A 14,545-nucleotide genomic window follows, 5' to 3' on the forward strand; every position below is an offset into this window, starting at 1 on the left:
TAAAAAAGTAATAAACCAAGGAATACATAAGAAATTTAAAAACAAAACAAAAATTAGAAATCGATTATCGATAACCATATTTTTTCAAGTACAATTGTTAGGGATGCTGTGAAGAATATTTACACCAAAAATAAGCGTTCTAGGAGCTATGTTTAGTGAATTAAAGAAAAAAGTATGATTTTCTTGAATGAATTAGCATACTTTTTTCATATAAAATGAAATTTATAGATTTAATGAAATTTAACTTTGCAATTGTATAGTTTTTTTATTTTCTACTATCGTCCAATTTTTTGTTGCAATTTGTGGCCGAGATTCTAAACCCCTTCCCCACACTATAAATGTATCATAATAATATCATACTACTAATAATAATGAATGTTATTTATTTAGTGCATATTACTCACAGAAGACAGTCTCTACATTCCCCTTTCACAATACAGCAACTTAGTCTTAAGTTTCCAAACTTTACTGTTACAGTATGTTAAAAAGTTCCTTGAGTTGTTTGTTAATAAATCAGCGTATCTTAACAGAAAAAGGGGAAAGTGTTATATATGTCCAGGCTAAATATAAATTCATATTTCAGAAAATCAACAGTGATTTTAATCCAGACAGCCAGTATTTTGATTTTTTGTAAAGCATTATCTCACTTTTCATTATTTTGATTAATGGTACGATAAAAGTGAATAACAAAACCCCAACATATTATAGCCAATGAGGAAGTAACATTCATAAAGTAAAGATGCACTGCTTGAGTGGATCTGCAGTGCATGATAATATGAGGAACTTAATTAGGAGCAAAGATTTTCTCTGGATAAAAGTTAAATAAAAGTCACCAGCTATAATATTGAGGATAACAAACAGAGAAAAGGTTGAGTAGTCACTTAAGAATTTAATCAAATATGTTCACTTCATATTTATAACATTTTAATATTTACAATCATTTCCATCTGTGAGCTATAACATCATTAATCGCTGATTAGATTGTTGACTAATGTAGTCACAGCTTGGATCAAGTGAGATTATATGATAAAGTGGGGTGGAAATACAATTATTGTAAAGTCGCTTTTCTATCAATAGTAGTGTCCCTTCTTTTACAGTGCTTCCCATTTAAAAACACCAAATAATAAATTTTGACACACATAGGCAAAAAAACTATGTCTAACTTTCAAGCCAACTCATCCAAGGCTTTGTAAATTTGTTGATTTGAATCAATAGAGAAAAATCAAACAAGCATAACACTAAAAATTTCATCAAAATCTGATGTAAAATAAGAAAATTATGACATTTTAAAGTTTCTTTTATTTTTCACAAAACACAACTCAATGTCATGCAAATGAGAGTCGATGATGTCCATCACTCACTATTTCTTTTCTCTTTATTGTTTGAAATACACAATATTTCAATTTTTACAGATTTGAGGACCAACTTGACTGTCCCATAAAATGTTAAGGCGATGGTAATTCCATGTGTTCAGGGAGGTATGAAACTTTGTTTCAAAGGACAATGAGGAGAAAATGGGAATAAATCATATTTCATTTAATGAAATACAAAAAAAAAATAGTGAGTGAGTGATGTCATCAGTCCGCTCATTTGCATACAGACCAGGATGTGCATATAACTGTTTTGTGAAATTAAGTAAAAGTTTAAAATGTCATCCCTTTCTTATTTTACAACCAATTTTTATGAAATTTTCAGTGTAATACTCGTTGGATTTTTCTCTTTTTATTCAAGTCAACTCTTTGTTGGGGTGGACTTGTTCTTTAACTGAATGTTTCACCTACAGAAAATACTAGACTTTGCACCATATTAAAGCTAAAAGCAACTAGAGAGCTGTTGCATGTATCAGAATGTTAACACATTGAAATTGTTAAGCAGAAATCTGAGGTCTTTGGAAATAAAAACTGAAGTTGCTTCCTGGTTCACAAAAGCATCATATACAGTATTTTCATAAACTGTGATTGATAGCTTTTAATCTTAAATCAAATTTTACCTTATTAGAATTAGAGTAGACTGGAGAGAGAATGTGTCTAAACACATTTTTTTTTACTTACAAGGTTGCTCAGGGAATGGAAATGTCATAGTCTACCTACCATCTGTCTGCTCTGAAACAAGAGTATAATATTGGGGTACGGTGAATGTAGACATAGGACCCTAACATTTGAACCATTTTCATCTTAGAATAGGCAATATCATAAATGAAAGGCTGGTATATTTCTATGAATTTCATGCCACCATATGACAGGGAATATTACTCTGCTATTTAAGATGAGCTCAAAATGGTGAAAAAATAAATCACGATTCAGGATGTCTAGCTACTAAAACAGGAAGTCCAACAACTGTCATGTAGGGTCCAATTCAAAAACCAAACACTGGTCTTAAAGGGACATATCTCTTGGGAAAATTGTTTAGCTTAGTTCGAATAAAAGATAATCAGAAGTGGAATAGAATAATATCTACAAATATAATTTAACTGTATGGTACGATATCAGGTCAGGAAGCTGCAATCGTGAAATTGACAGGACTTTGAATGAACTTCAGAATTATTTCATTTTAATTGTAACATATTTTCAGTTATTTCACATTTATAAAGCAAAGAGGTGGATGAATATTTGTATTCTTGCTTCATTCCGGAAAAAAAATATAGGCATTAACATTCATTTTAATTAAATATTAAAATTTGAATATTTTCTGTGCCCAGTAAAACGGATTTATGTAGATATCACCAAGTTTAATTTTTGTTGTATAGACTCCACTATAAATGCCAGCTTGGCGAAATGAAATAACAAGTGCATTTATTCAGATTTTATGAAGAACAGTGTTTGAAAAGTTGAAAAGATTATGATCCTAAAAATCACATCAACCTATTTCACTCTATGTACAAAATTATATTAAATTATTAAGCATCTTTTTATGATGGATACCAGCGCATTACAAATGTTCATATTATTATTATTATTATTATATTTATCAGCAAAGAATTGTACACTCTTTAATTAAGTTGAAGTGTTTACTTTTGTTTCTTTGAGAACTTTTATTAGATATATATTTTAACAGAGATAATACCTTTCCCATTTCTGCAATCAAAACACAGAACATAATGGATTATCACTTTAATCTATGTTTATCACCTTTGAAAATCCTACTGTGCAGGATATTATTTTCAAAACAAAACCATATCCAGCCCACATAAATCTACCAGTTGGAGAGAGTAAAATTTAGTTGTATAAATGGATCTTGGCACAGATCAAAATATACATGTTTTTAAAGGAAGTTTTCAATTATCAATGAAAATTTGGTACTATATTAATTTATAATATCAATATAGGAACATAAACTGGGTGTTCAATATCTACTACAATCCATTACCAAAAAAATAGTCCTCTGTTATCTATCTTAGTGGGAATCGAAAAACATGCTTCATAGGTAAATTTGAAATTGATACTCATCTTAAATCATTAATGTTGAATGGTTATTACTATACAGCATATATTATTTCAAGTTGAAGTTGATTGTAAGGGTATTCTTGAATTTGTCTTGGTACAATTTCTGATTTGGTTCAATGTCCTGAAACAACTTGTGGAATATGTGAACACAGAATAAGAATATGCCAATCTAAATGACAAGAATAAGTACTTTGGGTAATAAAGCAGATTTAGTATCTGACTAATATACTTGAGTGATCAATATGTTTGAAAACAATATCCACTCTTCATTTTTCTCTTTTCTCTGTCTTATTTATGATCTGATATATTTAAAAGGAAGATCTGAATAATTTTTCTCATAAATAATATATGTCCGGAGAAGAGTGACTTTTGATATCAATATGCATACATACTAATATCAATATGTAAATAAATGGAAAGTGAGAGTAACAAATAGAGCATGGAAAAATATAACTATAAAAATCTAACTACATCTTCCGTACTCTTGAAAGGCAGAATATGTGGATTGTGTAACAGCTATATAACTTCAATTCCCAATTAATTTTTGAAATTTTTGCCCGGAAGTAAGAGGTAAGATATTGTTTTTCCCATTGGGAAGTGAATATGTATTTTGATCTACATAACCTACATACACAAAATACATATTCATTAATATCAGGTTAATTATTTTACTTCTTCTTACCATTCTTTCATCCTATCTTCAAGCTGTGTAAGGACAAAGTTGCTATGGAATTCATAGATGGTACTGAGATTGGAGAAGATGACATTGATAACATCTTTGGGGAACCAATTGTGCTTGCTGTTTTCAGACCTTATTTTCTGTTCAAAAACCTGTATAACAAAGTAAAGTAGAAGACATGTGTTCATGAAATTTCCTTTAAAAAGACCTGAACATTATATATATATATATATATATATACATATATATATATATGTACATAAAGTTTTGTAAAAAAAAATAACAGTGATGTGGCTACTTCCATTAATTATTTTCAACATTTCACTACACTATGCATACTATTTGACTTATTTCAATTATGATGAATTCCATTATACATGTAGATACCTGTTCTAAGTCTTAAAATCAATTCTCATATGAAAATATTCTCTCAAACCTCTATCAGACCCCCCCCCCCCTCTGTCTCTTTCTCTCTTTATTTCTCTCTCTCTCACTCCCTATTAATATCAATAATTCTATCTTAATTTCTCTAACAAATAATGACATATTCCCTATCTTTCTCTTACTGTTATGTTCTCTCTCTCTCTCTCACTCTAGGAGTCAGAAGATCTGTTTCAACTTTGAATTACAAAAAAAAATAATAATTAGGGAGAGGGAGAGAAGGGGGTGAAAGCATGATAAAAATATCAAAAACCATTTGGCCCACAGGCTCTCTATACTGACTGATAATGTAATTCAATGCTGAACATGATAAAAACATGTTTACTGCTATGTGGCCAAATATTCTGAAACAGAGACACCTTTCAACATGGATTAGAGAAGATAACGTTGAGCTGATTACAAAACCCTTTGGCGATAACTAACCACTCGGTTATCATCCCTATCCACAATGCAGTTCTTTTTCTTTTTCTTCAAATTCAGAATGATATGAAACATTCCCATGATAGTGCTTATTTAGGGTTTTCTGACGTAGTTTCTGTCATTGACCAGAAGTTAACCTCATATACATGGATGAGGGTAATCAGCCAATGCATGCCAGTACCACAAGGTTCTTTAGTTACCCCCTTGAATTTAGACATGCTCTATTACCACTAGCTCATACCATGGGGAGGACATGAACGATATAGCTACTAGCAATAGATCAATTTCAATGAGTTGTGCTTTAGATAATGATCTATTCCAGGTATTCCAATTTTTAAAAAAAATTGCTAGAACCCCATTTAACATCAATATAACATTTATTTTGTCAAATCGGTTCACATTCTTTGCATTGCATGGTAGAAAATTGTTATTTGTTATCTTACACACACATTTCTTGACATAGCATCCAATGGTCTAAGAATCGTCACCCAAAATTTGATTCAATTACTGAATTAAAGTGTGTCCTGTACGTAAATAATTGATGACATGCTAAGTAGTCTGATATATTGTATCAGGATATACTGGATATCAGACAAAGTATCTTGGTACAAGGAGAGAGAGAGAGGGTGGTTGCGGTTTCTATGTCAGGAACCTCTCACACTTTGGTGGTTTTTTGGATGGCTTTCAAAGATGATTGAATGAATCTGACTCCACAAGATAAAAACTTCTTGAAAGTTGAACAAAGAGTGTAATAGTTCCCACAATGCTGAATGATAATATAAATATGATTAAGGATGCTTTATTAATTTAATTTACCCGATGAGAGGGAAGTTAGTTTGCTTTGATAAACAATGACATTTCAGATAACAAGGATGGAAGGATGCTGAAAAGTTCAGCAGAGTCACTCCATTTAGACAGGGATAGTAATACCCCGTTCTCACTATCATGCCATTCATTACTAACACGATTGGCCTTACGTAACTGATCGCAAAAATGTTTGAACCATTCAAATTTTTATACAATCAATACCATCGCCTCAACTTATCTGATACGATCTTATAAGTTCCGATATGATCATTACAATTACTCCACGATTAAAACCACTGTTTTAATCGTGGCGGGAATTGTTACAGTGGAAACTGGGTATGAGCTATGAATGATCAATAGAAATATTCTCTATAATCAACTTTAGATACTGTAGACCGATCAAATTCTCTATTCTTTCTTTATCTCACTTGACTTAGATTTTCTTTGTTTGTGAATTGCCAACTAGGTAGAGGGGTGAAATTGTTAAGTGTAAAAGAGCGTGTGAAATCCAAGACTATATAGATTTCACACTCTATGCACTGACCTAGTACTATATCTATATGCAGCAATGAAGCCTTAGATCAAACTTTTACAAAATACATTTACTGAAAGTTCAAACGGCAAAGGAAAAAAGACAATCTTTGGTGTAAATCTGGATTGATACCAAATGCCAAATATATCACTTTACAACAATTTTATCGATGACATCATCCTAATTTTAGTACAATACTTGAGGAGTTCATATTTAACTACGTCTACGAGGGGCAAAATCTTGGCACACACAGTCTGCGGAAAACTTAAGAATGCTCCTAATTAGCTTCATCATGACACTTAATTTACTGGCACATGCTAGGAAAGACGTATGCATGGTTTCAAAACGTCACCACTTTTCCTTGTGAATTGAACCCATTTCCTAAAAGTTCAAAATGCCTTAAATCTTATAATGATGGGTAGTAAATTTGCAAAGCTAGGCAAAAATGAGATTTTAAGTAAAACCATATTCATGAAAAGTCATTGTGCTTCTTGTCAATCATATCTGAAGTGACAAGATTAAATTCTATTAAAAATACACAACTTAGCTTGAATCTTTTACATTACGATTATTTCATGAACAAATCAAATCACTATATTAAGCTTTTCAAATTCAGTTGGATTCAAAAGTTGTTATAAGATTGTCAAAACTAAGATTGGCTCAATTGTTGGATTCTCCTTTAGTTATTTTATAAAATAATGACTAACTTAGTACTTGAGATATTCCTTTATAAACTATGACCACCTATAACTGTTATACCCACTTTCACCACCTCCACCCCCCACCCCAAAAAAAAAAAGCATTCAAACATCCCATTTCAAGATAGTTTAAATCATACAATTCCAGAAAGGAGACATGAACCTTAATTTTGTTGGCAGTCATCTGAACAATCGTGTAGTGATATGACAGTGTGAAACTCATTTCTATAATTTTTATCAAGCTTTACAAGATTTTAATTTCTGGAAAAAACATAGTAAGAAAGCAAAAGACAATTGCCTAAAGGGATATTCTGGGCTAAAAATATTTATATCTAAATAAATGGAGTAAAATTCACACAGAAAAATGCTGAAAATGTCATCAAATTCTGATAAATAGTAAAGTTATGAAATTTTAAAGTTTAGCAATATATTTTGAAAACAGTTATATGCACATCATCATGAATATTCATAAGGTGAGCTGATGATGTCACATCCCCACTTTCCTTTCATATGTGTGAATGATATGTCTCTCTTATAATGAGATAAGTTGCAGCAATGAATATCTAATGCACTAAATCAGTTGTTAATCCAATTTTTTTAGTTGTTGGAGGAAAAATGTTGAATAAACCTAATTTCTTATAATAAAATATAAAAGAACAAGTGGAGATACGACATCATCAGTTTGCTAATTGAATATTCATTAATACATGCCTAGAACCATTTCACCAGAATAGGGTAAATTTTTGAAATGCCATAACTTTGTTATTCTTTGTCCTATTTTGATCAAATTTTCAGTGTTTCGATTGTCTGATGTTTCTCTATCTGTTCTAATCATATTATTTCAGCCTGGAGTACCCCTTTAACATTGATATCTTTATTTTACACAGAACCGAGAATCAGAAAAAATATAGCAAACAAACGACATGTATATGCTTGTAATTTTGGTGTGAGTGGTTTAGATTTTCACTGTACAAAAACACCATAGGAAATACAGCACTGACAGCAGTTTAAATATGCAGCATCAACCAAACCATCAAATCTCTCTTTCACGTGCAGTCAATGCAGATACGACAGTTTGCTGAAAGTGTATTTGAAAATCATACAGAGCTCTTAGCTGTTGTTTTGCTACAGCACACCTTTTAAATAGGATTTGTGCATTTAACCCCAATTCTTTATCTCATTGCCTTCAAATTCCCAGAATTCCCATTTCTCAGAAACTAAAATAAATTTCTCCCCAAAAAATATCAATTTGATTATTTGCAAAAATCTTAAAATCTATATTTTTACCCAAATCAACTGGTGCAAATGTTTTGATGAAGGGTGACAATATGATGTACACTTAGATTCTTTAAAAAAATGATTTAATTTAACAATAAATATATGCTGTTCAACGTTGTTCAATTACAAAATTTATAAAAGTAGCATGTATCATTATATAACACAATACACATTTTTTTTTCAAATGACAAAAAGAGTATAAAAAAATGAGATTTTATTCTTACCTTGTGTAATAAATGTAACCTATCCACATACTGTCTCTCTGACGTCAGCACTTCATAGGCCACTTTGTGACTCTGATTGATAAAGGTGATGCTTTCCGCTGGTCTTTCCTGTGATCGGAAGTCAAAAATCATTATCTCATCAATGCATGTCACATATTTACCTAGACAAGAAGACTATTTATAGTTAAAAGACTCTCTTGTCCTTTTCTAAACTTTCTGAAGAATCTTCAAAACTTGTAATCAAGTGACAAACTCTCATATGCTTTTCACACTGCATTCCTTAACCCCATACTATCCTTAACCCCGGACTATCCTTAACCCCATACTATTTTTTTTCCAATTCACACTGTCTTTCTTAACCCCGTACTATTGCTTAGCCGGGGTTAACGCCTTAACCCCTGGCAATCACACAGCTCATAAATATTGATTTTACCATACAGAGCGCGATTAACGTGCAATTTCGACTTCTGTGATTGGCTAATGCTTAGCCCCACTTTTGCTTAGCCCTGTTTCATTTCACACTGCATCTCTTAGCACCGCAATTGTGGTGCTAGCACCACAATAAGCCGGCTAACCCTGCTTTTTTGCAGGGCCAGATAGTACCGTACTATTTACCGTGCTAGCCCACTTTGCTAAAACGTAGTGTGAAAACGAAGTGGGCTAAGCTTAACCCCGGGAAATTGGTGGGGCTAAGACCCCCCCTTAGCCCCACCGATTTTCTGGGGTTAAGGGGAAAAAGTGCAGTGTGAAAAGCATATTATATACTTTATTACCAGACAATCTAATCAGTTTTGTACAAATTGAGTGAAAGCATTCCCATACTTTTTTTCTGTTAAAATCATATGACTGACTTTCACTTGAAGCTATGGTATCAAAGGAGCCATTTCATTATCCTGATCTGAAACCCTGATCTATCTTAATCATTAGATCGGTGGAGAGTGAGAAAGTGATCAGTTGAAATCAGAAGCATCATAGTAATGTTATGAGGACAGGATAAAAGCATAAGCAAAAAAGATAAAATGTTCAAATTTCTTGCCAACCTGCCTGATCAAAACATCTTGAATTGTAAGGAAAACTGGAAGATTGTAAACAACACAATGTGCGGTCATGTGATGAGTGTAGTAAGGATATTTCCTAGACATTACTTACAACAGTAAAAGAATGTGAGGTAGACTACACAAGGATGTGGTTTCACCAGCAAAATTTATTCAGATAAACTATTTATTGCTCTCTCCTAGTAAAATATTCATTTTCCACAGTCCTGTCCAATTTGACAGGTTTGCCAAATCATGGCAATGTGGACCAGGAGCTTTGGCTAGACAATAAGTTTTGGTAAAAGGAAGCATCTCTGAAAGTTTTTGATATATCACAAGAGTATATGTCCTCTGAGATGTTATAGAAATAATTATCTTTGAAAAAATGAACAAAAACATAATTTATTTTACTATCTAATATCAATAACTAATTTATATTCTTTTATATACAGCACTACTGTTGCTATGTCATTTGATGGCCTAGGTAAGATATCTATTTACCATAGCAATGAGACCAAAGCAATAGTCAATATCAGTATTTAAAGGTCAGTGAGTCAACACCCCTATTTCAAATTGACCATACAAACATCAATAGTCATAGAATCATATTTCCAATTCTTATTTATAGGTGAATACCATTAAAGATATTACTCCTCAAGTGACACTGCAATATACTTTTATTGCCAAAAGTAGATTACAAAAATAAAGTTTTCTTGCCCATTTCCCTCATTATAGGTATCCTAATTCCTATACATGTTCCTTGACTAATTATTTCACCATCTGGTACATTTATAACATTCTTATTCAGGATGCATGACCCACATATTTCAATCACTTCTCATGGGCTTCTAGAAAAACACTTCTTGAATAAAATTCAAATAACGGCAGCATACTTTACCACTTCCCTTGACTGAATTTCTATTCCCCACAATAAAAAACAAGAAATAAGTAAAATAATACTTCAAGATGTAACGTCTTGAACACAAATGTATGTACTTCAAAGCAATTTTGTTTTAGGGTATGTGGTCACAAACAATATGGGATCTGCCGTAAGACTTTACTTCCTAATTTATATTTACATGTTTCAATGAGCTCAAAACCAACATTCCTTACATAGATAGAGTAATGAGATATGCATTAAACATTTAACCAAACATATAACACGACATACACAATGCCATTATTCCCATTGATCAAACATCCAACAGTATACAAATTATTACCATTGATATCTCTAATCCCTTCATCCTTTTCCATATAAAATTGACCATCATGATGATCTAATTACAACTCAAGAGTCACACCCATTATACTATGACACTCCCAATAATATAAAGATTTCATCATTAGACAAAATGACAACTAGCTCAAGGGGGTACCATTTTTAGAATGAGAGATGATTGCATCATACAGCAATAAGTCCAGCTACAGAGTCGGCCTATACCAAAATGGGTAAAGCTATTTATACATTTATTTGGTTTAAGACAAACTAGTAAGAGACAAAGTGACAATAACCCTATAATAAACATATACCTCTTATTCAAAGAGAATGTTTGAGAAAGTCACCTTAGCCATAAAGACACTATTCTCACTATCTTTCTACATTAAAACTAGTTTAGTGGAAACTAGTTTAGTAGAAACTAGTTTAACGTGTAATGAGAACGGTTGAAGTGATCTTCCAAACCAGTTCATAAAACCACCTCACGATGTAGTTTTCAAGAACGCTTTGCCTCGTTAAACTGGTTTTAGCATAAGTGAGGACACAACCGTTCTTCAGGAAGTGATCTTCGCACATTTTGAGCGTGCTACTCCACACGACAGGTGTAGAATGCCTACGCCGCAGTTTCAAATTTCGCGTGAAACATGTCACCCAACTGAGAGCATTTCCATAGCAACAGGATCACTTTACGTGAAGTGATTTTGAAAACTACTTTCGTGTGATCAAATGGGAACGCTAGCAAAGCGATCTTTCAAACTGGTTTCCTGAACCGGTTTCCATTCAACTAGTTTTAGAAAGCGTAATGAGAATGGTGTCTAAGTGCTTCATAGTAAAATACATTGTATAAATAAAGGTGATGATATATCAAATGACTTTCTTTCAATGTATGTTTGTTCTGTGCCTTTGTTATTCATTGTCTTCCATAACACTTGTGCCCCAAATAGAATTAATTATTCAATTGTTGTTTCAATTGGTAAAATATAACACTGGAATTGAAATTGAAACATAATTATATCCATTATAAACTACAAAGGAAAAATATTGACAAAAGCAGGAGATTTGACTTACCTTTAACTCAAACTCTTCTTCACTTGGTTCAGAATCTGAGTCTTGTGCAGAGTCCTCACTATATGTACTACCATCTTCAGCATAATCTGAATCTATTGAACCTGTTTTGTCCAGTTGGTCCTTGAATCCACCTGTTAATGAAGCCCCTCTTGAGCCTCTCATATGGTCAATATTCATAGATATCCCTGAATCAGAACTTAATTTAGAAGTGTCTTGCCCTGAAGAGTTTCTCTGAATATCTGGTTTGTTGGGCGAGAGTCTCGACTTTGCAGAGTTCTTTCCACCCCTCCTACCCTTTGACCCTTTACCCGTAGTCCTATCATCATGAAGGTCCACAACAGCATAATGTTCACTGTTGTTCATATCATCACCTGAATCTGATTTTCTCTTTGAGATCTTATTCATGAACCCTTTGGTTCCTCCAGTACCACCTACAATAGTGGGACTAAGAGGATCAATTGACTTGATGCGCGTAATCGGCTGTGACATTTCTGGTTTCATGCCAAAAAACCGCTCAAGGTTTTTGTTCTTTGGCTGCGGTGAAAATGTGGCAGGATCTTCAAAGCACACCTGATCATATGTCCTTTGGTCTTGAGAGAGATTGTTGACTCTCCTTGTCTCAATGGAAGCACCCGTACTCTTAGCTGCAGTTAGCGGTGCTTTCGGGCGTACCTTGGGACTAGCTGCCCGTGTGATATTGGATGTGGTTGTGGTGTTGGAGGTTATACCCAAAGAAGAGATGCCTTGCTTATTGTTATTCAACTTCTGAGCCAGATGTGTAGGCTTCCGAGGAACTGGTGGTTTGTTCTTTCTGGAATCTATATCAAGTAAAACAAAAATTAAAGAAATATTTGGAAAGGAATGAAATTAGTTCAAAGAGGTGCATATCTATTTGGCATGCTGTAATCAGAGGTCACTATCTATGGATGTTATCCAAATTCATTTTTTATATTTGACTTGAGGACTTTCTGTACATTAAGATAAAAATTATTCTAAGCTATTAAAAGGGCCGCTAAAATAATACATATTGTCTGAGAGAATGTATTACACAGCAATCTGCATGCCACACATCTACAATCAATGTTCTGGGAAATTATAAATACTTAATTATGATACTAAACACAATCAAATTTAGCCCTATCCATATAATGGAAGAGTTTCACTGCAAACCTATCCTTCAAAATATCATTCAATTTACACTTGGAAAAACAAAAGAGCTTCATATCATTTGAATGAAAATCTTCAGAATGTCCAAAGTTACCACATGGAGATAACTTTACATGTTAGGCCAAATACTGTATACATGTTTGCTAGCTTTAACACACACAAAGGTATTTTGAACAGAAATAATAAAGTAACCACACACACAGACAACACCAAGTCCAGTGCTCCCTAGGCTGCCGGCAATTTCAACAAAATCTCACCAATATCATTTTTCCTGCACAAAGGCACACATTACAGTAAATATCCTCTATGACTGATCCTTCATAGTAGGTCCTAACGAAAGACACATGACAGCTTTCCTGCTCAAAAGGCCATATAGGATATAGTCCCTGATGAACCAGACTTGCAAATCAGAAACCAATGGAGAGTCATACAAAATAACTTTTAAATTTTGCAAAGAGAGAAAAGGTCAGGCTCACAACACACACCAAGGATAGTGAAGGCGGCAGTGGAGAAGATATCAGATTGGAGAGCATCCGTCTCAAACCTTTTTACCACATGTCATGTGCACTTGGCCGTATTAAAGGAAGACAGCAGGAAAGTCAAAAACAAAACAAATGAGGAGGTGTGGATCATTGATATCTATGTACGTGATTGGCAGTCAATGCAAATACTTCACAACTTGATAATGAATTGCAGGTTTACAGTGTGTTTTTATTATAGTTTCTACATTAAATGATATCCAAAATAATAGAGTAAAGGGGTTAAAAAAATCTCTGTAGAATGTAATTTGTTACATGAAGTCTTATCATCACAATAATCTCAGTACGTATGTGATCATCTCTGAATTCTGTAAGGCTAAATAAATTTTTAGTTATATCAATTAAAGAGGTTTTTTTTCTCATTGTCAAGACATTCTTAATCATTTGACTGTATCTTTAAACTCACTCTTGAAATGCATTAAGAGAATCCAGTGAAGTCTGGTTAGGATAGACTTCTACTGATATGATGTGGATCTATTTACCAGATTCCAGTTATCACAGGAAAGAAGTGACATGGCAATAGCTTGTCAACTTCAATGAATTACAAAATGCCTGTCATCCTTTTCTATGAATACTACAGGGGTATAAGAATGTGAAAGATAGATACAAAGTAATGAACAAAGAAAGAAAGAAAAACCAAAAATGAGAGAGAGAGAAAGAAAGGAAGAAAGAATGAAAGAATGAAAGAAAATGCTAGGAAAATAGAATGAAATATAAAGGATACCAAAGAGATATAGGAATGAAAAACACAGAGGAATAGAAAGAGCAACTTATTCAGAGACAGAACCTACTGCGTGATATACTCCATCAATTTCCTGAAAGGAAATACATGTATGTCAAATCAATCCATTTTACTCCTCCTGTTTGTACTATGTCTCATTTCAACAATAGTTGCTAATGCAATGCAGTGAATCATCATTTTGATCACTGATCCATTGAAAAAAATGAAAATCTTTTTCAATGATTATGTTTCAACAATATAATAAAAAATACATA

The 14,545-nt window shown here is 32.9% G+C and overlaps 1 protein-coding gene across 1 annotated transcript in view; it reads right to left on the reverse strand.

The window, feature by feature from the left end:
- Nucleotides 1-14,545, reverse strand: part of LOC129255504 (FYVE, RhoGEF and PH domain-containing protein 2-like) — a 57,593-nt gene that overhangs the window by 24,665 nt on the left and 18,383 nt on the right. The window contains exons 3-5 of the mRNA XM_064096013.1: nucleotides 11,844-12,661; nucleotides 8,523-8,630; nucleotides 4,126-4,274 (exon numbers count right to left, since the gene is read on the reverse strand). Coding sequence (XP_063952083.1) covers nucleotides 4,126-4,274; nucleotides 8,523-8,630; nucleotides 11,844-12,661 — 1,075 coding nt within the window. The remainder of the gene's footprint in view (nucleotides 1-4,125; nucleotides 4,275-8,522; nucleotides 8,631-11,843; nucleotides 12,662-14,545) is intronic.

The sequence above is a fragment of the Lytechinus pictus genome, chromosome 3, assembly GCF_037042905.1.
Source record: "Lytechinus pictus isolate F3 Inbred chromosome 3, Lp3.0, whole genome shotgun sequence".
Taxonomy (NCBI): Eukaryota; Metazoa; Echinodermata; class Echinoidea; order Temnopleuroida; family Toxopneustidae; genus Lytechinus; species Lytechinus pictus.